This window comes from Gobio gobio (assembly GCF_949357685.1).
Source record: "Gobio gobio genome assembly, chromosome: 15".
In the NCBI taxonomy this organism is placed as follows: Eukaryota; Metazoa; Chordata; class Actinopteri; order Cypriniformes; family Gobionidae; genus Gobio; species Gobio gobio.
In genome coordinates this window covers 3248245-3275880 of record NC_137108.1, presented here as the reverse complement: position 1 = coordinate 3275880, position 27636 = coordinate 3248245, and the positions used below count along the sequence as shown (strand labels likewise).

General features: G+C 38.9%; 1 protein-coding gene across 1 annotated transcript in view; it reads right to left on the bottom strand.

The window, feature by feature from the left end:
• grik3 (glutamate ionotropic receptor kainate type subunit 3) overlaps nt 1-27636 on the bottom strand; it is a 219594-nt gene that overhangs the window by 38066 nt on the left and 153892 nt on the right. Inside the window, exons 10-11 of the mRNA XM_079837898.1 lie at nt 26506-26709; nt 4597-4820 (exon numbers count right to left, since the gene is read on the bottom strand). Of these exons, the coding sequence (XP_079694024.1) occupies nt 4597-4820; nt 26506-26709 (428 nt within the window). The remainder of the gene's footprint in view (nt 1-4596; nt 4821-26505; nt 26710-27636) is intronic.

Below are 27636 nucleotides of genomic sequence, written 5' to 3'. Positions count from 1 at the left end.
ACACAGACACGTTGGCCATGGGAATGTTATCGTCATGATGAAATTATATTGGGTTATGATTTTGCCATTATGACATGTTGGAGTGTGATTCTCAATTTAATCAGCCAGCATCATTTCACATTTATTTTATTTACACTATTTAGACACGTTTGAACACATAACCCAACCCCATCCCTAAACCTCCCCATGTGTGTATTATATGATATAAACACAGGATATAAAAGCAGATACGACTGCAGCCACAATTTATTCAAAAAGTACAAATATCCCAAGTGTTCTGAGGCCAAACGATTGATTTGTGTGAAGGAAATCCCCAAAAGTGATCAGCGTCTCCATCCGCCGAAGATCATACACACATTCAAATTAAAAAAATTGCCGCCTGAAGAAACGTCATGTCAGATTTCATAGTGAAATGTCATTGGCTCTTGTGTGTCTCGTGACCGATTCCATCATGCTAAAGAGTCGGGTGTATCATTTCAATGAGATATGACTGAGTGGAGTGTGTGTGTTCAATTTTATACTGTTTTTGCTCCCTTTGTGCAGTAAATACCTGTGACTGTCCTTGTGTTTGCCTGTTATGTGTTTTATATTGATGAGAAGTGTATAGGTTTAGGGTAGGAGTGGGGTTAATTGCTCCAAAATATAAAAGTAGCCTATAAATATTCATAAAATCATGTCTACTTTTACAAATGATGCATTGGGCAAACAACAGAAATCAATGGAGCACCTGCGCATCGATATAGTGACGTCTAGAAGAGCCTTTATTGTCTTCATTGAGGAACACACTTGACCAGCTTCAGATTTTGACGCCTTGAGAGTGAGAACGGATTGGAGACCTGTTGTGTTTTTAATGAGACCTGAAGCCTTTTAGTCTGAGGCATAAAGCAGTTTCTCCAAATGGCTGAGGATCTCCTAACATGTACACTAAGTGTGACTTCTCCACCGTCTCGAGTGTGTGTCCTCTTCATTAATGGTCACTCTGAAAGGCCCTTCAGTGAGAGCTGCTAAACACTTCTGATGCTTCTACAAATAATGCCGTCGCCACTCAAAGGACCCTCGAACAGGCTGTTAAAAACCTTTTTGGAAAGCGGTCTTTATATGATTGAGTGGACCGCAAATTGTGTGATATGAACTTTTAATAGCAGTTTGATGTGTGGCAGCTTTCATGGCAACCCGTCCTCGCTCTCACAGCGTTGTTTCGCAATACAGACACCGAACCCGACTGTTAAGCCAACCGCTGTCAATGAGAAACCTTTGGTGAAACCCGACTGATGTGAAGGGCAAGGGACTTTACCATGATGAACTTATATGTACCAAGATGATATGTTGGGATATGATTTTCAATTTAAGGGTGTTTCTGCAACCAAGGGCACTTTTGACTATCCCAATTTGTAAAAGATCAACCTCTATGAATTTAAATTTGAACCATCACAGTCTGTAATACATATAAAAATGTACACAAAATTGAATGCAGTCATTAAGATTTTAATCTGGAACATTTTTTACGTTTTTTTCGGGTCATCTTCTTAAAAAGTGTCCCATCTTTTTCTTTATTAATTTCCATAAAAATGTAATATATTTAACTAGCTTTTTCAAATTTGATGCAGTTTTGTAAATACTGATAATTAAAAAAATAATATACAAAATAGTGAATTTCATGTTTTTTTTCTATGACATGTACAATTTTTTCAGTAACCTTAGATGTAAATTGTTTAACTTTTTTATGACAGATGTTAAAATTTCAATGTGTAAATCATCTCATCTTAAGTGTTAAAATATTTTTTTGCAAATGAAAAATAGAAATAGAGCAGTGCAGCGGTAATGACATCTTGTTTCGGTAAGGACACAATGTTAAAGTGCCACAAAATCAAAAACAGGCTACTGTAGAGAACAACAGTAAAAGTAAAAAAAATACTTCAGTACTAATAATATACTGCATATTTGTCATTTAATATACAGTAAACCTTGAATTTGTCTTTACCGCGACACAAGGTCTTTACCGCAACACCTACATTTGTTGCGGTAAAGACATGTTTCAGTAATGACATTTTTGCTAATATTTTAGCCAATTGGCCTACTATATTAGTTTTGACTTAATATACATTAATTCAACAGTAATATACATTTATTTTTAAAATGTAGTTCAAAATACACAATTATTAAGCTGAATGGTAAGGACGCACAATAAATACTAGAGCAGAAAATATATTTTTTTGGTATCTTGTGCGTGAGGTAGTGTCACTTCTGTTTCCATAGAAACTAGACTTGTTTGCGTTTGATAAAATTTCATAATAAAAGCTTTTTTTTCATTGTTGCGGGTTGGGACTCAAAAGTGAGGCACATTTAGTTAAAAAAATCATAAAAATGATCAGTAAATAATAAAAAAGAAGTTAAGATGCTGTAAATGAATCTGTATATTAAACAATTCCATTTGAAATAATGTCAAATTGTATTTAAATTTGCTTATTTTATGCTTATCTCAACACTGAGACCACAGGTGTGGGACATTAACAAAAATAGTGTTTTGCTTCATAATATTATATTAAATCACATTAATCAGTAATTACATTTTTTGTCAAGGTGTGTAATGGCACTGTGAATATATTTACAACAAATTTTAACATAATTTTAACATAACTCTAAAAATTTCACTGCTGGGACTTAAAAGTGCCCGTAGTTGCAGAATCACCCTTAAATGTATATTGACATAATTTGACGTTAAAGCACTATAAAAGTACCCTAAACATTGCTTCACAATGCACCATTCCAAGTCTTCAGAAGCCTAAGATTTCTTTATTAAAAACCTCAAATGTGATCAGTGTCCCCATCCGCCATAACACTCAAGTCCAGGCCAGTGTTACAAAACCGCCGCCTGCCATTGGCTTTCGTGTGTCTCATGAGTGATTGTGACATGCCCATGTTCAGATTTATCTTTTAAATGTGACTGTGTTCACAGAGGGGAACATTTTTTAACATTTTCAGTAACACTTCATTTTGATAGTCCACTTAAAGGCGCAGTGTGTACATTTTAGCGGTAAAGTTGTGAATTGCACCGCTCACCCCGACCTTTCGAAGCACATAGAGAAGCTACGGTGGCCAACACAGGACAAAAATGTCATTGTCGGAAAGAGCAGAGAGTGACTAGCGCTCTGTAGAGAGGTTTGTCCCTTTAGGGCTACTGTAGAAACATGGTGGCACAAAATGGCGTCTTCACTGTAAGGGGACCCTCTAAAAAATGCTTGGTTAAAAATAACCCAAGTTGGGTTGAAAATGGACTAACCCAGCGATTGGGTTGTTTTAACCCAGCAATTGGGTTGTTTTAACCCAGCAGTTGGGTTCAATGTTTGCTTAAAACAACCCAATTGCTGGGTTAAAACAACCCAATCGCTGGGTTAGTCCATTTTCAACCCAACTTGGGTTATTTTTAACCAATCATTTTATAGAGTGTAATAAAAACATAATGATTTATTATGTAAGGTCTTTATACTCAACTGAAAACATAGTTATGGATATTATATTGCATTTCTGTCAATAGATCATCATAAATACTACACACTGCACCTTTAAGACATTCTATTAACTATGAGTAACTTTGCAACTACGTGTCAACTAGCAGTCATTAGAGCATTAGTAGACTGTCTAGTAAACTCTTTATTTTGTCGCCTCCCAACTGACAAGTTGACATGTAGTTGCAAAGTTACTTAGAGTCAGTAGAATGTCAGAAGTGTATTATTGAAATAAAGTGTTCCTTCAGTTTCACTGCTAAACAAAGCTATTGTATGGCTCTGACAGGACTTTGAGTCGCAGGAATACTTCTATAGAGCTTTTTTGTTATTGTGTAAAAAAACACTGTGACTGTACTTTTATCTGCCTGTTACATGTCGTTGTGGTGACACATAGAGCTCTTGAAAGCGGCAGCATCCGAGTGAGAATGGGTTGTGTATGAATACACACAACATACACTATTCCTGTGGCTCTAACAGAAGAGCAAAGCCATGGTCATGGGTTTGATTCTCAGGGAATGCAGACAGTGATTGAAAACCTTCAATGACGAATGCCAAATGCATACATGTAAATGTATGAATATCTGTAAGTAAAGTCAACGTTACATTACTATGCTGTAGTGGCCATTAAAAGCATTCGGACAAGCTACACTTAAAGACGTATGAATGTCCATATCAAACCAAGAGTCAACACCAAACAGTTAATGCTACAGCTTTTATCTGGTTCAAACACATTTATCCAAGCCATTTTTTTTGCAAGATGAAACCATGGAATATGGGCAATTTATAAAATTGGACTATGATTTCTGATGAAAAACTATGCAGGTGTTGAATATTTTCCATTTGCATTGAGCACTTAAAGTGCATAAGTGCACATGTGCAGTTGTTTTTAATGGCCACAAAAATCCAACCAGCAAATCTGTTTGATATTCCAGTCCCTAGTTACAGTTTGGTCTCTTAGCCTTAGCAAACACCCTCAATAACGCTTTACGGTTTGCCCTTTGATGCTTTACCGAGAGAATTCAAAGCTAATATCTCAAGGCACATGAAGGTTAATAGCCACAGGTGCACAGGTCCAGGAACAGCCGCTCACCTGGCGATGACGAAGAGCACACAGCTGACTCCCAGGTAGGCCAACAGGATGTAGACCCAGATATCAGGAGTCATGGGGTTCAGGAAAGAGAAGAAGCCGGAGTTGGTGCTGTTGGGTCTTCGGTACAGGATACTGATGCCAGTGTTCAGGAAAGGTTTGGAGAAGTCGATGGCTTTCTCCCGCATGAAGGTGATGGTGAGAGGAGCCACAGCAAGGTCAGCCCTCTTGGGGACAGGAAACAAAACATTTGACAACAATGAATTGATAGTCTGTTCTTTGACATTCAACATGAAGCCATACCAACAATGTGCTTTACTTCCCTAACGCAACATATTTCCAATTGGATATTTAGCAATAAAAGTATGTTAGGCAGAATCAGGAATCAACTGTATCATGAAAAGCTCAATCTATTTTTATGAAAAATGATATTATGTTGCTTCTTGCATGTTTCACTCCACTTTCAAAATGAAATGCGCTCAGTTTTTACCAAATCAGAATCTGGCAACGTTTTTTTCCGTATCACATCAGTTTGGGAATGAAATGTTCAGTGAGTGGCGCTAAAAGGTCTATCACGTTTGGAAATAACGTATCAGCTACACTAAACCTAACCGATAGTGTTATCTAGAGCTGCACGATTCTGGATAAGCTGAGAATCATGATTTATTTGTTTGTTTCAAATATAGATCACGATTCTCCCACAATTCCGAACAGAAAACTAAACAAAATAACAAAATGACAAAATCTAAACAAAAATTTGATTAATTAGAATTAATATTTTTTTTAAAGTCTTGTTTCATTACTGGATGAATCAGTGTTTTTGAATGAATATCTTGAGTGAATGATTCAATGACTCACCAATAAAGACTTCACTTGTTTCATTACTGGATGAATCAGTGTTTCTGAACGAATCTCTTGAGTGAATTATTCAATGACTCACTCATAAAGACTTCACTTGTTTCATTACTGGATGAATCAGTGTTTTTGAACAAATATCTTGAATCAATGATTCAATGACTCACTCTTAAAGACTTCACTTGTTTCATTACTGGATTAATCAGTGTTTCTGAACAAATTCTTTTGAATTAATGATTCAATGACTCACTCTTAAAGACTTCACTTGTTTCATTACTGGATGAATCAGTGTTTTTGAACAAATATCTTGAATCAATGATTCAATGACTCACTCTTAAAGACTTCACTTGTTTCATTACTGGATGAATCAGTGTTTTTGAACAAATCTCTTGAATTAATGATTCACTGACTCACTCATAAAGACTTCACTTGTTTCATTACTGGATGAATCAGTGTTTTTGAATGAATATCTTGAGTGAATGATTCAATGACTCACTCATAAAGACTTCACTTGTTTCATTACTGGATGAATCAGTGTTTTTGAATGAATATCTTGAGTGAATGATTCAATGACTCACCAATAAAGACTTCACTTGTTTCATTACTGGATGAATCAGTGTTTCTGAACGAATCTCTTGAGTGAATCATTCAATGACTCACTAATATCGACTTAACTTGTTTCATTACTGGATGAATCAGTGTTTTTGAACAAATCTCTACTCTTAAAGACTTCACTTGTTTCATTACTGGATGAATCAGTGTTTTTGAATGAATATCTTGAATTAATGATTCAATGACTCACTCTTAAAGACTTCACTTGTTTCATTACTGGATGAATCAGATTTTTGAGCGAATCTCTTGAATGAATGATTCAATAACTCACTCATGAAGACTTCACTTGTTTCATTACTGGATGAATCAGTGTTTTGGAATGAATATCTTGAGTGAATGATTCAATGACTCACCAATAAAGACTTCACTTGTTTCATTACTGGATGAATCTGTGTTTTTGAATGAATCTCTTGAATGAATGATTCAATGACTCACTTATAAATACTTCACTTGTTTCATTACTAAATGAATCAGTGTTTTTGAACAAATCACTTGAATGAATGATTCAATGACTCACTCATAAAGACTTCTCTTGTTTCATTACTGGATGAATCAGTGTTTTTGAATGAATCTCTTGAATGAATGATTCAATGACTCACTCATAAATACTTCACTTGTTTCATTACTAAATGAATCAGTGTTTTGAATGAATCTCTTGAGTGCATGATTCAATGACTCACCAATAAAGACTTCACTTGTTTCAATTCTGGATGAATCAGTGTTTGTGAACAAATCTCTTGAATTAATGATTCAATTACAAATTTACACTTGTAACAGGCACAATGTAATCGATACAATTATTATTCGAAGTGCCATGTTACTTTCAAAAGGTGATTTACTCTATTTACTCTCACTTTCACAGACATCAATGTTTATATCTGAATGATAAACTTTTATCCCAGTACTTCTGTGATAATCTGAATGATTGTAAGACAGAAGTCTGTTTGTGAAGCTGTTTCATATCTGTACAACGGCTCTCTCTGGATCAGTGGCACCGCCAACAAAGATTTGAATGTTCCTGTATGATTTTATCAAAGGTTTAATAGACATCGAGCCAAATCATTGACATTTAGGAATAAGATTGCGTGGGTGTTTGAATTGAGATTGCAATCCTTTAACGATTAATCATGCACGTCTAGTGTTAACAAAAGCAAACATGAGATAAAAACACATTCGCTTAGGCAACCGTGCCAAAAGTCTTTGAGCTCTTTTATTGTGATTTGTATAAAGAAAAGCCACACATATGGAGCTGCTTATGTGACGTACACGTCAAAATATATTAGATTATAAATCATGCACTATGGTAGAAATGCTGTGCATGGAACTGCACAAAAATAAGTAATTATTAATAGATAATCTGTCCCTGTAATCATAATTTGAGTAAAAATTATTAAAGTTTGTTGGGGTATTACTGTCACTAGTGTTCATTTGAGATGGAAACTGCAGTGAATTGTATGTATAAGTAAATTTTTCAAGTCAGTATGTGTTGGAAAAGTGGGAGTTTCTGTACATATATGAGTTTTTAGCAAGGGGCAACCTCCTCAGATTCTCTTGAAGCCAATACGGAAGTGCCTTAAACTGCAGTTTATGGACTGGCCACTAGAGACAGACTCCAGGAGGAGCAGAATCTCATTGAGCTCATGTTAAAATGCCCAACTTTACAGCAGAAGAACACATGTTTACAGTCTGGGGCAAACTGTGCTTTTGGTCTGTACGGCTAATTTTGCCCTTCATGACGACTGTGAGGGGGTGAATATTTTTATAACTCATTTGTTTACATTATATAAAGCCTTAAAGTTCTGCATAATTAAGGGCGTGGCCACTTTGAGTGACAGGTGGATTGCCGTTTGTCTGCTGTCTGTTAGTCGTCACCTCAGCTCCGCCCAAGTTCCGCCTCTTCGCCCATTTTCTATTATCCGGGAGTGACTCGCGGCCAAGATGGCGACGGCCAGCTCGACCCGACTTTACGCTTCAAAACTGCTCTTCAGAACCCTATGGGTGATGTTACGGACACTACATCCATATTTTTTTACAGTCTATGGTTTTTAGTCATTTGTAGAACGTTCCTCTCCTGAAACACAACAAAGATTCCAAACTTTTTGTTTTGTTTTGTTTTCTAATAATGTGCACAGATGAAACTGTACATAATAAGACCCAGAATGAGTATTAAAGGTCCCGTTTTTCCTGTTTTTTTGAAGCTTTGATTGTGTTTACAGTGTGCAATATAACATGTGTTCATGTTTCACGTGTAAAAAAACACAGTATTTTTCACACAATTTACTTATCTCTATACCGCTGTTTTCACTGTCCTCAAAACGGCTTGAGGATTTCCCTGTTCTATTAAGTCCCTCCTTCAGAAATACTTAACGAGTTCTGATTGGGCCAGCGGTTCCCGTGTTGTGATTGGACAGCAGCTTAGCGCACGTTGCCCAGAAAGGTCACGCCTCTTACTATAACGGGGAGATGAACGCGCTCAAACAACAGCCCCTGAAGGCCAAACAAAGGTGATTTGACTCCGGGATGAAAATAACAGTGTCTCGACGACATGGCGACAAACGCAACCGAACGCAACACTTCCTCTTCTCCACGAGGGAGAGCAACAAGACCACGGCCCCTTTTTCGCGTATTCTTGTGGGCGGAGGTTAGTCAACAAACTGCTCTACTGACGTAATTAAAGCAGGAAGTACAGGGATGTAGAACAAACCGGCCGTTCTCTGTAGGCTTTGAAAGGGAACTTAAAATATCTCGCTTGGCATTGAACTTTGAGCTTTATAATTTTACAGGTATTATATATGCTCTAACAGCAACATTACACACTAACTAAAGTTTGAAAAATGGGATCACGAAGAACAGGACCTTTAAGAAAGTAAATAGAGCTTGTTTTGATATCATTTTGCATGTTTCAAAAGAGTCCGTACACAATCACTGAACATGATGATTTTCTTAATTTAAAAAAAGTCCATTGTTCGCTTTAATGGATGCATCTAGGCTCTGTAGTGATGTTGGCGCAATTACAGACAATATGACAAAACTGAGCACTTGTTACACTATAACTGTTACCAGAAATTCCTGTGAAAAATATAGATGACAGCATACAAACCATCCTATCACACTCCGCAACACGGGCAAATTCACACCCCAGAGGCTCAAAGTCAGGATTGCCAAGGTGACTCAACTGTTGAAACAAGTGGCCTAGTTTCCTCGCTGTCTGCTATTCCATTCCCTCCCTCTCTATGAATCGCAAGAGCAGGGAGGCGTTCACTCGCTGATATCTGGCTGCATATTTAGAAGGTCACCATTTACATCGCCTTACCCTGCTTCCTTCTCTCCAGGGTTGGACAGGAGGTTAATGAAACCAGCTGCTTGGTGCACGCTTCACCGCGTCCTTCCCCCTAACATGATGAAACTCGCAAAGGGGTTCAGACTCTGGTTTTACAAAATACTGCAATCCAACCACCATGAGCTGAAGCATTTTCATCACAACGTGATGTCCTTTCTTCCTTCTACCTCAAGACCGCCGTTACTCTTTCTTGGCTTTCTGTGACATTTCATTGCTGTGACCTGTCTTGGTGAAATGTATTGCCTTTCTTTGTATTGTTCCGTCTTTCCTGCAGCCTGGGCTTTGGTCTCTTTCTTTTGGACAGTGGTTATGAAAAGAGCCACAGTCCTGATTGACAGACCAGAGTGCCCAAAAAATACAGTGCTGCGTGTGGCTAACAAGGAGAAAGGAAGAAAACCAAGAGAAAGGAAAACTCCAGTGTGTCCACAGGTAGGGTACCTGCAATCTCATTAATTATTTAGATTAACAACCCAGAGGTTTTTTTTTTCTTTTGTCCTCTCGCAGTGACCATTCAAGACAAGGACAAGGGCAAGGAAATCCCTGCTGACAACACTAGCATGCTTTTGGAAGATGGAGGTTCAGCCAAGCTTAACTAGTTTAACCAGCAAGATCAGTTGGAAGCTGAAATACATGGCGTTGACCTATTGTGGTAAATTAGATTTAGTTCATGAGTCATACATTAACCCTCTGGTGCTCTTGGTTTAGGGGTTTCTCTGGTCGTCTTCCCGGTCAAAAGTGACCGGACAACTAAAAATTTAACTTCCTCCACCCTAGTAAAACCAATGCAATTTATTTTTCTTCAATAATATATTTTCTTTTTAATTTTGTATTTTGAGATGATTTGATGTTTTTTTTATATTTATGCAATAATTATGGTCTATTTTTGCCATTGAAAATTATATAATTATTATTTTTTTAATTATTGCAGTATTTCAGGTTAAAATAGAGACTAGGCAGATTAGCGCCCTCTTTTGGAATTATTTAAGAAATCATGCAACCATGGGTGTAACCACTAGAGGTCTCTATGGAGAGGCTTGAGAATTACCTAGTTCTCTTTTGAACACATTTAATTATTTATTTATTTTGATGGATTTGAATATATATTTAAAAAATCTCAAAGACTATTTATTATGTAGTTTTAGATTTTTTTTGTTGTTAAAATATAAATTTTTTTATCAGGTTTATCAACAAAGCTTTAAAGGGGTCATGAACTGAGAAATCAAATTTTCCTTCAGCTTTTGGCATTTAAGAGGTCATCATACTATAAGAATATCCTGTACGTTTCAGAAATGAAAACTTCCTTGCTAGTTTTTGTTGTAACTAAGCCCAGAGAACGACTCATTGTAGAATGAGCCTATCATAGATGGTGAAAGACCGCCTCTGCAGAAGAAGATCAACGCCTACTTCATCATCACAACTTTTGCCCCGCCCACTGGAGTGTTAGTGACATGACGAGGAGAGAAGAGATACAGGATCACTGGATAAACATAACATCCCCTTCCAAAGGATCCTAATGCTAGGAATGCGCTTATTTATTTTCAACAATGTGAATGTCTCAGTTGAGCATTATTTATTTGTATTCTGTACATTTCTTTGGTACATTCTTTGGTAAATCTGTTGCAATTTAGGTGCAGACAGACTTTTACGATATGGACTCGACAGTAAAGCCACAACATGTGAGTAACCGTGTTCATTCTAATGCCTGATCTGAGACCAGTGATTTCTGATATGATTCATGAACAGTCAGATGTTCTTTGTCTGTGTGTCGGTAAATCAAACCAGTGACTAAACGCTCAACTTCAACATTGTTTCTCTTAGTCTCACAGCAGCCAATCACAGCAGTGGGCGTTTACACTGAAGTCTCACAGTAGCCAATCACAGCAGTGGGCGTTTACACTGAAGTATCACAGCGGCCAATCACAGCAGTGGGCGTTTACACTGAAGTCTCACAGTAGCCAATCACAGCAGTGGGCGTTTACACTGAAGTCTCACAGCAGCCAATCACAGCAGTGGGCGTTTACACTGAAGTCTCACAGCAGCCAATCACAGCAGTGGGCGTTTACACTGAAGTCTCACAGCAGACACGTCCCTTCAAGCAGAGCATTCAAATCAGAGTAGGAAAAATGCCTTTTGTTTCTAAATTATGGCCATTTTAACGTAAAAATCATACTAACATTATACTGTAAGTGCACCACAGGAAACATTATAAAATAATACAACAATGCAGTTCATGATCCCTTTAATAATGTCGATCATTTAGAGGCCTGACTTGCCTATCAAATATGATACCTTAGACTTTATATGGTTAACATCGTGGATATAATCGACCTGCGTGGTAATTCATGCTGTATTACAGTAGATAAACCAGCTAATATCAGCAATGGTCTCCTTTTACAAGAAGGTCACTAAATTGTATAGCAGGACTACTATTTTATAAAAACAAATACATTTGCATGAGCGAGAGGTAATTACACCGGAGGCACTGCCAGGTTTGGGACACAATATCAATATTCACTCATGGACAATGGACATGTCAATATCGTCTGTGATAATCCTTTAAGGACTTTGTCTTTGCTTGTCAGGTCGTAACGAGGATGATTTAGGTTGGCGAAGTGCTCAGGACTGTGAAATGTATTAAAAGGTCCTACATAGTCCAAGTCAAAGTTAGTACAGCGAGACAATGAGCCAGCACTGGTACATAACCTTCCGGCTTATCCACCGGAGCAGAGATTAATTAATATAACAGGAAGAAATGACATGCTAAGGCAGCCATTAATACTGGCATGGCTGGATGATTAATGAGATCATCAATTATAACTAAATCAAGTATAATAAGCCTGTTGCATCATTTAGCGCTTCCCCACCGTGACCTTTAGCTCTGGAGTGGGATTTGAGGCCACTTTTAGAAAAAAGGGGAAAAATAAACTGTGATGTCCTACTTGACACAGCAGTCCTTCTGACTGTAATTAATATCCAGTTGAGTGTTTAAGCAGTGCTCCTTTTCTTTAGCATTACCGCTATCGAACGCTGCTCTCCACCATTAAATAAACACAACATTAATATTTAAAGCTCTCGTCTTTATTTTAACATCATGTATTCTAGGAGTCTCCTGGAAAACTCCCGCAGGTGATCCATAATCTCCCGCAAATCTGTCAGTGTCACTGCAGCAGTCAGAACTCTTTCTCAATATTCGTGTAGCGAGAAAAGAAAACATACGTTGTAAATATATTATTGATTACTGTTGATAAATGCATCGCTGATTATTAAATGGTGATGCATTTTTGCGTAGCAATTTATTTGAATATCTAGTTTTAAAAACATTTCAACATTTTTGCTTGAAAACAAGACAAACATCCATCCATCCATCCATTGATCAAAAATAATTGGTTTCGTTCAATAACCAATACCCATACATACACAATATGTGTGAAATGTGCATACTAACGTTTTCAGGAACAAATCAGGATTCATTCATTTTCATACAAAAATTTATTTTGAATTTATAAAAAAATAAATAAATGAAATTATGAAAAAATGGAACCACACATACGCTAAAACCACATACTCTGGGTGGCCTTATAAATGTGTTAAAGGGGGGGTGAAACACTCAGTTTCAGTCAATCTCATGTCAATCTTGAGTACCTATAGAGTAGTATTGCATCCTTCATATCTCCAAAAAGTCTTTAGTTTTATAATATTTAAAAAAAATGAAAGGTTGTGGCTGGAGGTGTATCGTGTGGGCGGAGCTAAAGAATCACGAGCAGCTATTGCGTTGAGAGTGTCTGAAAGCTGTGACATTCTTAATCGTGGAAAAACGTTATCCTAAATAAACCATTGAGATCAATCAGATTTAGCCACACATATATGATCCAGAATCAGATCAAGAGGCTGAAATTGAACAGGAGAAGCAGCAGCGACTACAGCAGGACGTCTCTATGGTATGTACTGGAACTGTATAACGTTATACTTGCTTAGCGGCTTGTCATGCGCAAGTTTTACAACATTTGTGTGTTTACTCATGGTTTATGAGGATATAATTTGGTTTATGGACTATTATATGTGATTTAATGTTAGCAGTAGCAAGCGGAACGGTTTTGCACGTCAGACTAGTGCATGTTTACATGCACTAATAGTTTGAATAGTAGCGCATTTGAGTGAACGAGTCGATAGCAAACAACACACAGTCATTTGAAGCAGTTTTACTCACCGCCGGATTCCAACGCACGGCTGTGAAACCTTAAGCGCTGGGAACGCTCCATCTTTCAGCATTAGACGAGCTACAAAAGTTGAACTGGGCCTTGTTTCTAAACCATTGTCGCCAAAATGCATATTGCGTTAATGGGCATGCATTTGCTCTCTCGCTCTAGTCACACGCCCGCCCTTCCGGGAGAAGAGTCCGTACGGCCCGTACAAGGACCTTCCGCCCTTGTTGACGTCACTTTGGCCCATACTCTAAAAAAACTTTCCGAAACGTATGAGAAACCGGAAGGAGTATTTTTGGCATCAAACGTCCAACTTTTTTTTTTTAAACTTTGTTCATGTTTAGCACGAGAATCCGAGTCTTTAACAGTGTAAAAAGCTCAGTATGCATGAAACAGCATTTCACCCCCCCTTTTAGTATTTTATAGAGAGCGTGCTTGCTAAAAGTAACAAAAGGCTGTAAAGGACATGGCTGGGTGTGTTTTATGCAAATGACTAAACTTGTGCACGCAGTCGCTCATTTTTGATCTATAAAAGTTAATCGTGATATAAGAATAACCTGTAAGTTTCAGAGCTGAAAACGTCCTTGTTAGTCAAAGAAAAGCTTTTATTGACACCAGCCCCAGAAAACGAGAGCTCTAACAAAATGTCGACCACTGACGTCATAGAATGCAGAAGCACTGCCTCAAGCCCCGCCCACCGACTCATGGAGCTAAACGGGTCGTGCTACCGAACAATAAACATGCCGGTTCCAGCTCACGTAAGACATTGCGTGTTTGTTTTGTTCTTTGTTCTCGCAAAGTGTGTGTGTGTGTGTACGGTTCGCGATTATCTTCACATTGGGCCAGCCAAGTAATACAAAAATAACATTCCAATCAATCGCGGGTGGATGAGAGATGAATCATTGTGTTTGTTTGATGAGCCCTGTGAGCGTTTCCCCAGACGATTCCCACATGTACTGAGGCAGCTGAAGCTAATTAAATACGCAAATCTTATCCAATCCTAGCCGTGGGCGTTTACTTCCAAGTCTACAGTGCGGCACGCCCATAAAAACAGAGTGTTTATCAGAGAGCCTCAAAACCAAGGCAGAAAATAGCCTATTACTTATTTATTATGATGTTTCTGAATGTAAAAACCACGCGAACGTCATAAGTTGACCTCAGACAACAGTATAAAAAAATAAAAAAGAAGTTCATGACACCTTTAACATTAGAATGACAACAAAGTCTTATCCATATTCTCCCAGTCTGTCAGTAACGCTCTGGGGTGCATTTCCAGATAACAATGGATCTTCGCACTTAAGAGCGTTTTCTATGAGCGATATTACGAGCGTTCGTGTTACTTTCACGTGCGTTTCACAAACATGCACTTAACACGATCACACACAGCAGTGCTTTAAGTGCTACTTAACAGTCGCTGTCCGCTTGTCAAGTGAAAAGTCACTTTTAGAATGACTCACAGTTGTTGACACACTTGTATTTAAAAATGTTTAGTCTAATTATCATTTGCTACGAGGTCAAAAATCTATATAAGCACATAGGCTAGGTGGAGATTAAAAAAATGGCTGAATTGAAACAAAAGTAAAACAAATAAGGAAAACTAATTTTTCAAAAAGAGGAAACTAATGTTATTTTACAGGTGGAGCTAAACAAACATATTTTTCAGCAGGTTTAATGGCAGTCATACAAATAAACACAAATCTGGGAGGATATTGATATAAAACTAACTGCAAGCAGGGGCATTAAAATCAGGGAAGGAGGTCAGGAAGAAGTGGCAGGACTTTGCAAGCCTCAAAAGTATCCCACAGAGATCAACATATAGTAAAACAGGTGGTGGACCCAATGACTCCCTCCTCCTCCCCCACCAGAAGAAGAAAAGGCACTGTCAATACTTGGCCTCCGATGGGATTTGTGGTGGTATTGACCTCCATGGTGGAGTAGGGATGCCTGAACCTGAACCAGGTCCATCATGTTCACAGGAGCAATCAGGTTCACCTCCCATGGGCAGACACCTACCATCTCCCAGTCCTCCCAACAGCCCACCCATGCTCGAGCCTCCATCTTCCATTGTCAGACCACAACACCTTGCTTTGAGAATGTCTGTGGTTGTAGTCAGGACTTGAGAGGGAGAAGCTATATGTCCCAAAAGACATCAGAACATGTATTTAAAGATGCCAAAGAGAGGGACATCAACTTTCAGCAGCAGCTCACAGACCTCGAGGCTTTAGAAGAGATGAGGTTTGCATTTCCCTCCATTTAGGTGCCAATGATCTTGCCAGATGATTCAGGCTAATGTTGGTTAATCATGATTAATTATATGTTTTAATAATCTCTTGTGCAACATGAAATATAATTTTCCATGTAGTTAGGACTCACCCCATTGTGCAGTGTCTTTTGCAAATCCTGACAAACAACAAACTCAAATCAATTTAGATTCCATGGTTTGATGTCCTTGTGTTTGTTGAACCACTCAAAGACTTAGGCTCTATGAAATACTACAGTAGAAGTATTTTTAAGTGTTTCAAATTTAAACGACGACTTGTGGTACTGAAAATAAGCATGCAATCCCTATGAATGTCCATATACAGCAGTGCACTCTTTCATGTAGTTTTTATTTTAGGCCTATTTATTTATTCATTATTAAAATAATGTCCACATTTTATAAAAATGTATAAAGAAATATACACAATAATAATATTAAAGTCACATTGGACAGGAGTAAAGCTTAGGTGCAATTCACCGGTTGTCCTGCATAGCACTTAGAGAAGATACTTTCTGTAAGTCTAAGATGATTCGAGCGACAATCTACTTAGGCTTACGATTCTTTTGGGAAATGCAGCCCAGTTTAGTTCCTGTCTCTATGAAGCCCCTCCTTCTGAAAAGTACACTGTGCTCTGATTGGTCAGCTGGAGCAGTGTGTTGTGATTGGTGTTTGGGAAATGCCCCGACCCTTACCATAACCACCAGTTTCAACACACTACTAACTCAACCAGGCCTTGCCCCTTTATACTGCGTATAAATTATTATAATGAGGGATATTGTGACGTGTTCGTTCCCGAAAGAAAACTCAAGACTACAATGGAGGCGTTTCAAGAGTTCAGAAACACTGATATAGAGAATAACTCCCGTTGGATGGAGAGATGAACATGGATGAAAGCATAATAAGTGTACATGAACAGGTTCTGATCTCTGTTCTCCTGTATATGCATGAATATTTCAAGTAATTATTAGTCAATGTGACCCAATGGTTTTTGGCAGTGGGCCGCCTCTCCCAGGCTTTTTCCAAAGTTGGGATTTTTGTCTTTATTTCTCCCGCATGTCTGTTTATCCTTCATTATACGGTGCTTGTTGACCTACAAAGACGAATGAAGACGTCTGACTTATTTTGATAAACCTACAAGAGCACCATGCCGTTAAATAGATGTACTAGGGCAAAGGCGTTTGGTAATTCAGTTATGAAACCATGATTTATGTGAACACGCAGGGTGACAGTTAAAATGTATCACCGTATGATTTAATGGCACTTTATCAGCCGAAAACAACCCCGTACTAATCCGTTGTTGCTTTTTGTCTTCTTTAAATCTACGAGCCCTCGATGGATGACCCTACACGCGCATGTCACGGGCAGCAATAACACACACTCATCGTGTAAAGAACAATATCGAAGTAATGAAAATTCTGTAAGAGCTAATAAAAATACTGATGAAAATAAATTGAGCTGATAAATAACTTTGACAGGAGCCATTAATAACAGCCTCTCATGTTCCCCGTGCTCTCACAACTAGGCTCTCGAGCAACCGAGTTCTTCTCTGTAACTGAAAACAGTCCATGTTTCATAACGCGCTTGTTTTGACGTAGGCGATCGGAAAAGCCATTCTAAGTTCATGGAAATTACTTCGGAAATCTCATTCCATTAAAAAAATGTCCTTCTGCGCTCGGGTCTTAAATTGTTTTCATGAAAGGCTCAAGCTGCAACATTTGGTGAGAATCGGTTGAGAAATCACCAAGTCCATAAATCCTTCTTCAGAGATAAGGCTTTGAGTTTACTCACATGAAAACACTCTATCTAGCTCAGCCTCGTGTGGCAGGCCGAGGTCAGGTCCCAGAGCTTGTTTCTTAGTTTGCTTTTCAGGTCTGCTGATTCCAGATCAGCTTATCTATATAGACAGCAGCAAGAAGGGCACTCAGCCGCAAAATGAGAGCTCCTAAAAATACACACCGCACCTTCGATACTGTGCAGGCCATCTGATAAGGCTCAAGTATACTACACACCCAAATCCGTCCATTGAGCCCGAGGCTTAAAACATTCACCAAGAAACTAAAACCGGTCGAATTCTCGAGACGGATATTTTTAGAGAAGCAATGATTAAAAACACCACGAGATCACAGGAGTTGGAGTTTGGTTGTGATAAATATTACAAGTGAGCTTGTTTATACATTTTGACACGTTCATAAGCGACCGCCAAGCCCATTTGTTTCCACCTTTTTAGTGTATACCCTGCCATCCGTAAATGAAGATCTAACAGCCCCGGTGCGAAAACAGATTTGGCGTATCTGGTGCTACCTCTGATTGTGGGATAGCAAACCGTTTACACCGGGGCCCAGATGTCCAAAAGTAATCCAGATTTCGGCTATCGGATTAAAACTTGAAAATGGGTTGAAACAGAGATTCTGAAATCAGATCTTTGATTTGGTTCTGGATCAAATAATCAGTTTGTGTTGTTTTTTTATACTGATCCCAGCAGAAGGGTGGATTTAAGGAACAAAAATGTAATAAAACTGGTCAAAAATACAACATTTGCATCATGTAACACACATATATATTTTTATTTTGATCTTGATTAGTTTAATTGTTAAAGTATATTAGAAGTAGACATGGGGACCTACAGTAAAGTAAAAAAGAGATTTTGGTGCCATTAAAGGGTTAGTTCACCCAAAAATGAAAATTCTGTCATTAATTACTCACCCTCATGTCGTTCGACACCCGTAAAAGACCTCCGTTCATCTTCAGAACACAAATGAAGATATTTTAGTTGAAAGCTGATGGCTGAAAAAGGCTTCAGATAGGCCTTCAGATAGGCTTCAGATAGGCCGTTGGCATTCAGTACATTCACACTTCCAAGATCCATAAAAGGCACTTAAAACGTTGTTACAAAGTCCATCTCACCACAGTGGCTCTACAATAATTTTACGATGCGACGACAATAGTTTTTGTGCGCAAAAAAAAATCAAAATAACACCTTTATCCAACTTGTTATTGTCTTCCGTGTGTGTCTCCACGACGCATGCGTGAGAATATGACGTAGCGCCGGGGTTCGGGAATCCATGAAATGCACACTCTAACCCCATTTTGAGAACTACGCCAAGACCTAAAGCACGATCAATGTAGAATTCAACAGCTTAGATACGCGTGTCTTCCTCTGCTTGTAAACAAATCGCTTCTGGGTCATGTGTCCGAACGCCGGATTCATATTCTCGCACATGCGGCGTGGAGGCACACACGGAAGACAAGAACAAGTTGGATAAAGGTCTTATTTAGAATTTTTTTTGCGCACAAAAACTATTGTCGTTGCATCGTAAAATTATTGTAGAGTCACTGTGGTGAGATGGACTTTGTAACGACGTTTTAAGTGCCTTTTGTGGATCTTGGAACTGTGAATGTACTGAATGCCAATGGAGGCCTATCTGAAGCCTTTCTCAGCCATCAGCTTTCAACAAAAATATCTTCATTTGTGTTCCGAATATGAACGGAGGTCTTACGGGTGTCGAACGACATGAGGGTGAGTAATTAATTAATTCATTTTTGGGTGAACTAACCCTTTAAATAATCCCTGAACAGCTTTAAATATCAAACAAAAATATCGTTTTTTAGGTCCCGTCGACACAGAGCACACCACACCCATCAATATTGCATCATTTAATTACTGTATTTGCATTATTGTAAGGGTAGGTTTAGGGTTGGGGTAGGTGTTAATAAAACACAATCTGGTAAGTAGCACATTTATTTAATGTTATTTTATGGTGAGATTTTGCCTCCGACCATTGCTGTCATAGATATACATAATAAAGGCTAGATGTCTCGTCCGCGCTGCTGGCCAATGGAGGTCGACGTCCGCACTTGGCGGCCATCTTGTCACAGTCAGCTTTTACGTATACAGTTTAGCTGTATACGTAAAAATGCTGTATCGCATCAGTGTTTTGTCTAGATGGATCCTGAAACCAGTATATTTTGAAACTGGGTCCCAGAGTGGATAAATCTGAGAAGTGTGCAGAGCCAATCCGTATATTTTGTGAAACGGTGATGTCATCACACCACACCCATCAATATTGCATCATTTAATTACTGTATTTGCATTATTGTTAGGGTAGGTTTAGGGTTAGGGTAGGTGTTAATAAAACACAATCTGGTAAGTAGCATATTTATTTATTGTTATTTTATGGTGAGATTTTGCCTCCGACCATTGCTGTCATAGATATACATAATAAAGGCTAGATGTCTCGTCCACGCTGCTGGCCAATGGAGGTTGAAGTCAGCACCTGGCGGCCATCTTGTCACAGTCAGCTCACTCACTCGTAACATTGTGTTTTAATGGTGCATGTACTTTTTAAATAACCATAACTTGCTACATTTTCTACCGATTTTCAAACAGTTTGGTTCGTTATAAACATCAGAGATGTAGTTATGACACTCCATACTAATGAATAATTATTCATAATTTGTTCAAGCATCCAGAATTATAATCACCTTAATAACGTATGTAAAAAAACAAACCATTCGTAAATCCGTCAAGATTTCGGTGAGATAAGAGTATTTGTGTTCAGATCACTCGCCTTACATCAGGAACCCACCAGAAATCTTGCCTGTGACAAGATGGCCGCCGGTGATGACGTTTGAGACTCCGCCGTAAGACATCTAGCCTTTATTATGTATATCTATGGTTGCTGTAGCCCTTCTAGCCACAACTCTTCTTCTCTGTTTTTAGTGTATTTCTGTGGCAGAATTACAGCATCACACACTGGTCTGGCATGTGTACTACATCGTTTTGAGTCGGTTTCAGTGCTCTCGTGTGTACGCAGATATTCCTCGAGACGAGGGAAAAACATATTGGATAGGGAAAGCTCTGACTTCGTGTGGATGTGGCCTTAATCACTGTTTGTAAACTACATTTGAACCATCAAACGTTTTTCTGAGAGAATGCGAAAGCATTAAAATAACCCCCATCCCCTTCAGGGCACTAGTAACCTAGTAAACTAGTAATTAACTAGTAATTTGGTCATCTGAAAAAGTGTGAAACTGGATCAGGGTGATCCAAATGCACCCTAAATGAACGGCCAAAACACATTAAAAGTTGTTTAGTTGAAAACAGTGTCATGTAAACGGCCCCTCAGAACAGTCTTGTTTGTCTCTTCTGAAATCAGACTATCCCTATATTTCACAAAATATTGAGCTAGATTGTGTTTGATTATTCTGGAAGACTGGTTACACTTTGCTAAATACATCATGAAAAAGCAAATAATTATTACAATTATTAATCCATTTTTTTAAAAAAAAGAAAAGAAAAGGTGACTCATTCCACTACAGATTCATTGGTAAAACCTCAAAATAAGGTCCCATTAGCTACGGTTTGTTGATGCATTAATTCATATTAATTAACGATAAGCAATACGTTTGTTGTAATTACATTTGTTTCATAACATGAACCAGATTTTTTAATAAATGCTTTAGAAGTATTTGTAATTCTTGTTATCTAATGTAGTTAACTAATGTTAAAAAACCAAGCCTTATTGTAAAGCGTTCCCGATTTATTTACTCGGTAGTTTTCATAAACCATGTCATTTTTATAAAACAAAAACTCTATATAAACTATATTATTATATATTATAAACACTATTCTTTGTTTCACTCAAGCTGCACATCTATTAAATATTCTTTCAAAACCGTAGCATGTGCTCATGTTGAATGTAACACGAGCATTCGAGAACCATCCCGATGTCATCACACCCCGTTATCACCACAACACAGTTACCACGGTCATCACTGTCAACACTAGTATGCAAAATTGTTCACACACTAGTCAGAACCTCACAATGTATAAAAATACAACAGACGAGTCCATTGGCTTGCAAAACAGCCTCAAATTAGAGAGAAGATACAGAAACGTGAAAGCAAAGAGAATATTTCTCTGTGATGAGACTCACGCTACTGGACCTATGATTTCAGTGATGTGGGAAATGTGGATGGATTTGCACAATCCACTCATAATGCAGATTTCTGACCTTCCACTGACAACAACAACTTAAAAAAGTTCATAAGGAGGTCATAAAACTGATCCATATGAATTGAGTCCAAATGTAATGAACCAATGAGGTTCTTTCTCGTGTTACGCAGCACGTTTGAGCTTCGGCGAGAACCAGTGAGGTTAATTTGTAACCAATTTGATCTGATTTGTTTTTAGTTTCAAGAAATCTTTCCATTGTTTTGGGAAATGGGTCTTAGCAATTTAGGAAAAACTGTGCTTTCTTCAAGTCAAATGGCCATCTCCTTTCCTTTTTGCTCTGTCAAACAATAGCCCCAACCACGATTACCATATCCATCGCCTAGTGTTTAGTTTAGCTGACTCTGCTGAACTCTGGGGTTGCCTGAAATGTGAGGATTCAGTATTGCAACATGTTTTTTATTTCTCATTGCAATGCTGTGCATGTTTTGTTTTTTTGATGATGAAAAATACCGGATGTCCATATTGTCTCATTGCTCCGCTCTACACTCATTAGGCTACTCTGTCTGACCGGGTCAGTGCGTCGGCAGCTCTCCTCTCAAATTATGTGGGGGAGAACAGACATTATTGCTGTGAGGGAGTAAAGGGTCCGAGGCTACAGTGAAAGCACAGCCTCGTCTACAACCCTGTTTGGACTGAATAATTACCTCATGCATATGACACTGTCCCTCAAATCCCTGAGGTGTGGTGTATACAAAATCATAGATCATTTGACACACAATTTCATTTTGATATTTCAAAAAGATTGACTGTAAGGTTAATGACGAACTAACATTCAATAGTTTGGAGTCGTTAAGATGTTTAACCCCAGTTTCAAAGACAAGGCTTAAGCCGGGTGCACACTGTGCGATCTCAGTGTCAAGGCGCGCTAAAAACGGACGCACGCAAGAAAACTCGTCCGGAGTTTTATATCATCAATCAGTAAAGCGTTCGTTGACAGTGAGCGGCATTACATTTACATTTATGCATTTGCAGACGCTTTTATCCAAACCCTTATTACAGGGACAATCCCCCTGGAACAACATGGAGTAAAGTGCCTTGCTCAAGGACACACTGGTGGTGACCGCTGGGATCGAACCAGCAACCTTCTGCTTATCTGCTTTCCATGGTTTAACCCACTGGACCACCATCTCTCATTTCCCCATTACACCCCATTGCGCTCATTTTGGTCATAGTTTGTCTTGAAAAACGAAGATAATTTGACAGTCGTCGTAGGAGAAGTCACACTGCAGGATTGTGCGCGTGTATTGACTTCCTTTGCAGGGGTTTAAGTCTGAATTTGCCTCACAATCTCAAACTTTGAACAGTAATGATACTTTTTTAATGTGTTATCATATGAAGTTCATAAGACAGCTATGTACAGATCTTATACTTTTTCACCTCCAGCAATACACACACACACACACACACAGAGTTGGGGAAAGTCACTTTGAAAAGTAATGCATTGCGGAAAAAATAACGGAAAAAATAACATTGCAATGTCCAGAAATCAATTTCAATAGTAGCCTACATTGAGTTTAATTTATCGACATGGAAGTCATGTTTAATGTTACATCTACTAATAATACATTATATTGAAAGTCCCGAGATTCTTCATGTCAGTGAATAAATACATAGATTCGCATAGAACACTTGTGTTTAATTGTCTGGTGGTAGAACTTTTTTAACCCTCTGGTCTTCGTTTTGGGGTCACACTTGTCTCCTTCGCGGTCAAAAGTGACTGAAGCCTTAAAATGTCACTTTTTTTTTCTTCAGGAAAACCAATGTAATATATTTTTGTTCAATAATTTTTTTGATGATTATTTTGAATTTTGAAGGGATTCTATGGTACTATGCAATAATTATACCATTTTAATGAGCAATTTTTTCCATTAGAATTAATATTTCATTTTTAATTTTTTTAATTTTTAACATTTCACATTACAATAGAGTGCAGGCCTTTAAAATACATTTTTTGAAGTGAGAATAGCGCCTTCTGGAGCCGTTAAATAAATAAAAACATGTGTAATGTTGTGTAACCATCTGTAGGCTATAGCTTTTTTTTTTCAATAAATGCAGTCTTGCCTGTTCATTTCTCTCTCTCTCTCTCTCTCTCTCTCTCTCTCTCTCTCTCTCTCTCTCTCTCTCTCTCTCTCTCTCTCTCTCTCTCTCTCTGTGTGTGTGTGTGTGTGTGTGTGTGTGTGTGTGTGTGTGTGTGTGTGTGTGTGTGTGTGTGTGTGTGTGTGTGTGTGTGTGTGTGTGTGTGTGTGTGTGTGTGTGTGTGTGTGTGTGTGTGCGCGTTTGTTTTGTTTTTTCATATGTTGATTTTATTTAGCAAATTCTCAAAATTTGTTGTTGCAGTCTTACCTGTTCATTTCTATGTGTGTGTGTGTGTGTGTGTGTTTGTGTGCGTGGGTGTGTGTGTGTGGGAGTGTGGGTGTCTAATTTGCACTCTTGACATTTTAGAGTGTCACCCCTTCATTGCTGTGCACTTTTTTTCTGCACAGTGGCTGATTTGTACTTTGTACCACCAAACGTTTCTCTGAGTTTTCGTATTTTTGCGTATTTCCCATTCATTTCCTATGTCGGTCATTTTTGACCGCGAAAGAGACAAGTGTGACTATTTTTTTTACGACCCTTTAACATATCCGAATCATCTCCTTGATTTTTGTGTGTGTTCACATAGCTAATGCAACAAAAGTGTCAAACACAGTGTCATCCCATTCCGATAAGGCAAAAAAAATTAACATTTCAAAACGTAATAGTTTTCGGTCATTTTTAACCGAAGAGGACCAGAGGGTTAAGCTTGTCAGAGAGGTTCTGGATTCTAATCCACCCTCGTAAACCAAAGATGTTCATCAGAGATTTTATGTCAAGAACATGGACACGTTTGTGTGCATTTTGTTTTGTGATTTCACCGAAACAAATAGAGAGTCTCCGCAACGGCATTGAGACAGAGCGGCACGCGTCATAATCTGAAGACGATGCCCACCGGGGGGGAAAACAATCAAACCGTCTCCATTGACTTTGCATTGCGTGAGGCTGCCTCCTTGTCATTTCGGACTTATAACAAAAAACTGAACAATATATAAAAGCTGATATTCGACAAAGTGTACAGCAAACAAGCTAAACAAAACCCACAACCAAAAACCCAGAACTTTTTATAAGCTGTTGACCCAAAAAACAAGCGTTTAAGGACAAAAAAGTGGATTCAGGCCATTGAGACAGAGCGCGACGGGTCATATCACACTGAGAACTACGGCGACTAGAGGAGAACGTAATCAGCGACAGGAAATATAATATATAAAACGGACATTTGGATATTTGACTTAACAGTGACAACATATTTACTGCACACATAGACATATTGAGGCATACTGAGTGTCAGGATCCCAAAATGTACCCATTCTTCCTGCTGAAGCTTCACTTCGTATTGCCTGTATCCACTATTATCTTCTTAAACGCTCGTTTTTTTTGGGTCGACAGCTTATAAAAACGTATTTCTGTGTTTTTTAGCTTGTTTGCTGTACACCTTGTCACATATCAGCTTTTAGACGTTCTGTTTTTTGTTATAAGTCTGAAATGACAATGAGGCAGCCTCACGCAATGCAAAGTCAATGGAGCGCGTTGGATGCCCCCCCCCCGTGTGGGCGTGGCCTAAATCTGTCTGTCTCTATTGTGCGATCGATTGAAGCGTTCGTCTGTGTGAAGTGAGAACACTGTTGCCCTCCGCCACTGATAACAGCGGCAACTAAATTAAAAAAAATAACACATTCCAGCGCCAGATCGCCTCTTATTTAACAAATGAATGAAATAAATGCACTGCTAGATAATTAGAGATGTTTTGTTTGTATTAGGTACATTCGTTCCACAAGATGTTTAAAGGTGGTAGGGACAATATCGAACTTGGCAAAAAGTGGTAGGGACATGTCCCACCTGTCCCACACGCAAATTATGCCTATGAACTCAAGTTACTTGTAATGCGTTAGCCCCAACACTGCACACACCTATCTCCATTTTTGACTCTTCCAGCCATAATCCCTTTGTTCCCCTCAAGGTGACTGCAATCGGGCCGGATCTGGCCAAAGCACAAGGAAGATTAAGTGCCGCTGCAGTAAGTCACCTCTCACAACCCTTCCAGCACCTTGCCATTGACTCCCACCATATGACTTCCTCCACTAAATGCCACTTAAGCTATTACAGCTCTCCAGCTCCGGGCTTCTGGTGACCTCAGAGGGTGAGGACAGCGAGAGGGCGATGGGATGAGAAGCCAGCACAGCAGCGCCCGTTCCTGTGACAGGGCTGAGACTGGAGAGAAAGGGCTTGGGGTACATTGAGGGGAATCAGCTTTCAGCATTGTCTTGTTCTGCTGACTCGGTAGAGGCGTCTAAACGTGTATTCGCTGCGGCAGCACTTGCCGTTGTGTCTTCGCGTTGTGTCAATGTGATCCAGGTGTGTTCTGTCACCTTTGCGGTACGCGTTTTGTGAGCGGAAGCAGTATTGGAGCGAGCAACACGTTTAGGTAATTGCATTATTGTGTCATCTTGGCATTTTGTTTAGACATCAGGAAACGAGCTTTATTAAAGTGAAAGGCGAGATTAGTGATGCAGGTAGATCTGAATCAGCAGAAACAGCACATAACAAAACTTACGTGTTCCATGAGTTCCTTTATCATCCCATTCCACAGGCCTTTATCATCTTGAAATCCATACTTTCCATCCTGCACCAGGTGGATCTCGTAGGAGAATCCCAGAATGCTGGCCAACTCCTTAAGCAGGTCAATACAGAAGCCCTCAAAGCGGTCATTGCCCACGAGAGCCTTGTCTGACTTCTTAAGCATGACGTATGGCTCCTCCTGTGCAAAATACAAAATATCACATGAGAAGCTGCTTCAGATGAGTTGAGATTTCTCATTCTGTTCACTACACACACACCTAATCGAGTACAACACCGCTGACAGCTGGCTCTTTGGGTAAAATTAGATGTCTTTGACATTATTCATACCACAAAATGTAATGTTTTTACATAGTTCATGTTCAAATTGCAGTGAGCACCAAAAGAAATGGCAATTTGTTTGTCTGAATTGCCTGAGATAGCAACATTGACTCACCAAATGGTGTGTGTGTGTGTGTGTGGGGGGATGGACTGCCTCAAACCAGTTTCAAGCTGTAATTATTTTTGCACCCCAAGTGGCATAGAAATGTACAACGTAACGATTTATGATCCTAAACCCACAGAAAAAAAAAGCTGTCACCGGGGCGGTAGCCTTTCAAAAGGTACTAATCTGCACTCTTTATGGGTAAACAATGTACACAGATGTAGCTTTTGAGAGGGTACCGCCCAACCTTTGTATCTGAGAGTGTATTAAATGTCATTATGAATTTAACTTTTTTTTCTGCATTCTAAGTCATGATTTGTTGGGAAACATCAATGAATTATGCATTCCCTTGTTATTTCCTGAAAACCTAGACCTTATTTTAATCCGATGGTCCCTGAATATCTGTATTGGTCATTATTTTGCCCTGCCTCCTGCATTCCCTCGCAATGAAGAAAGCCGTGCATGAAAGACCCCAAGATGATGCTGGGATTGGCTCATGCAGGAGAGCTGGCATAAGGTACTCAAATGTTGGCTAGAGAGCAGGAATGAGAGAAAGCACAGCCACAACCCTAGAGTCATTGGTCCTGAGGGGCTCTCCAAACTGAAGCGCTGTCCTGTTCTGCTGAGCCACAGTGATAAGCCAATTCTACCCTGGGATGTTTACGAATAAAACATGTGGGCTGG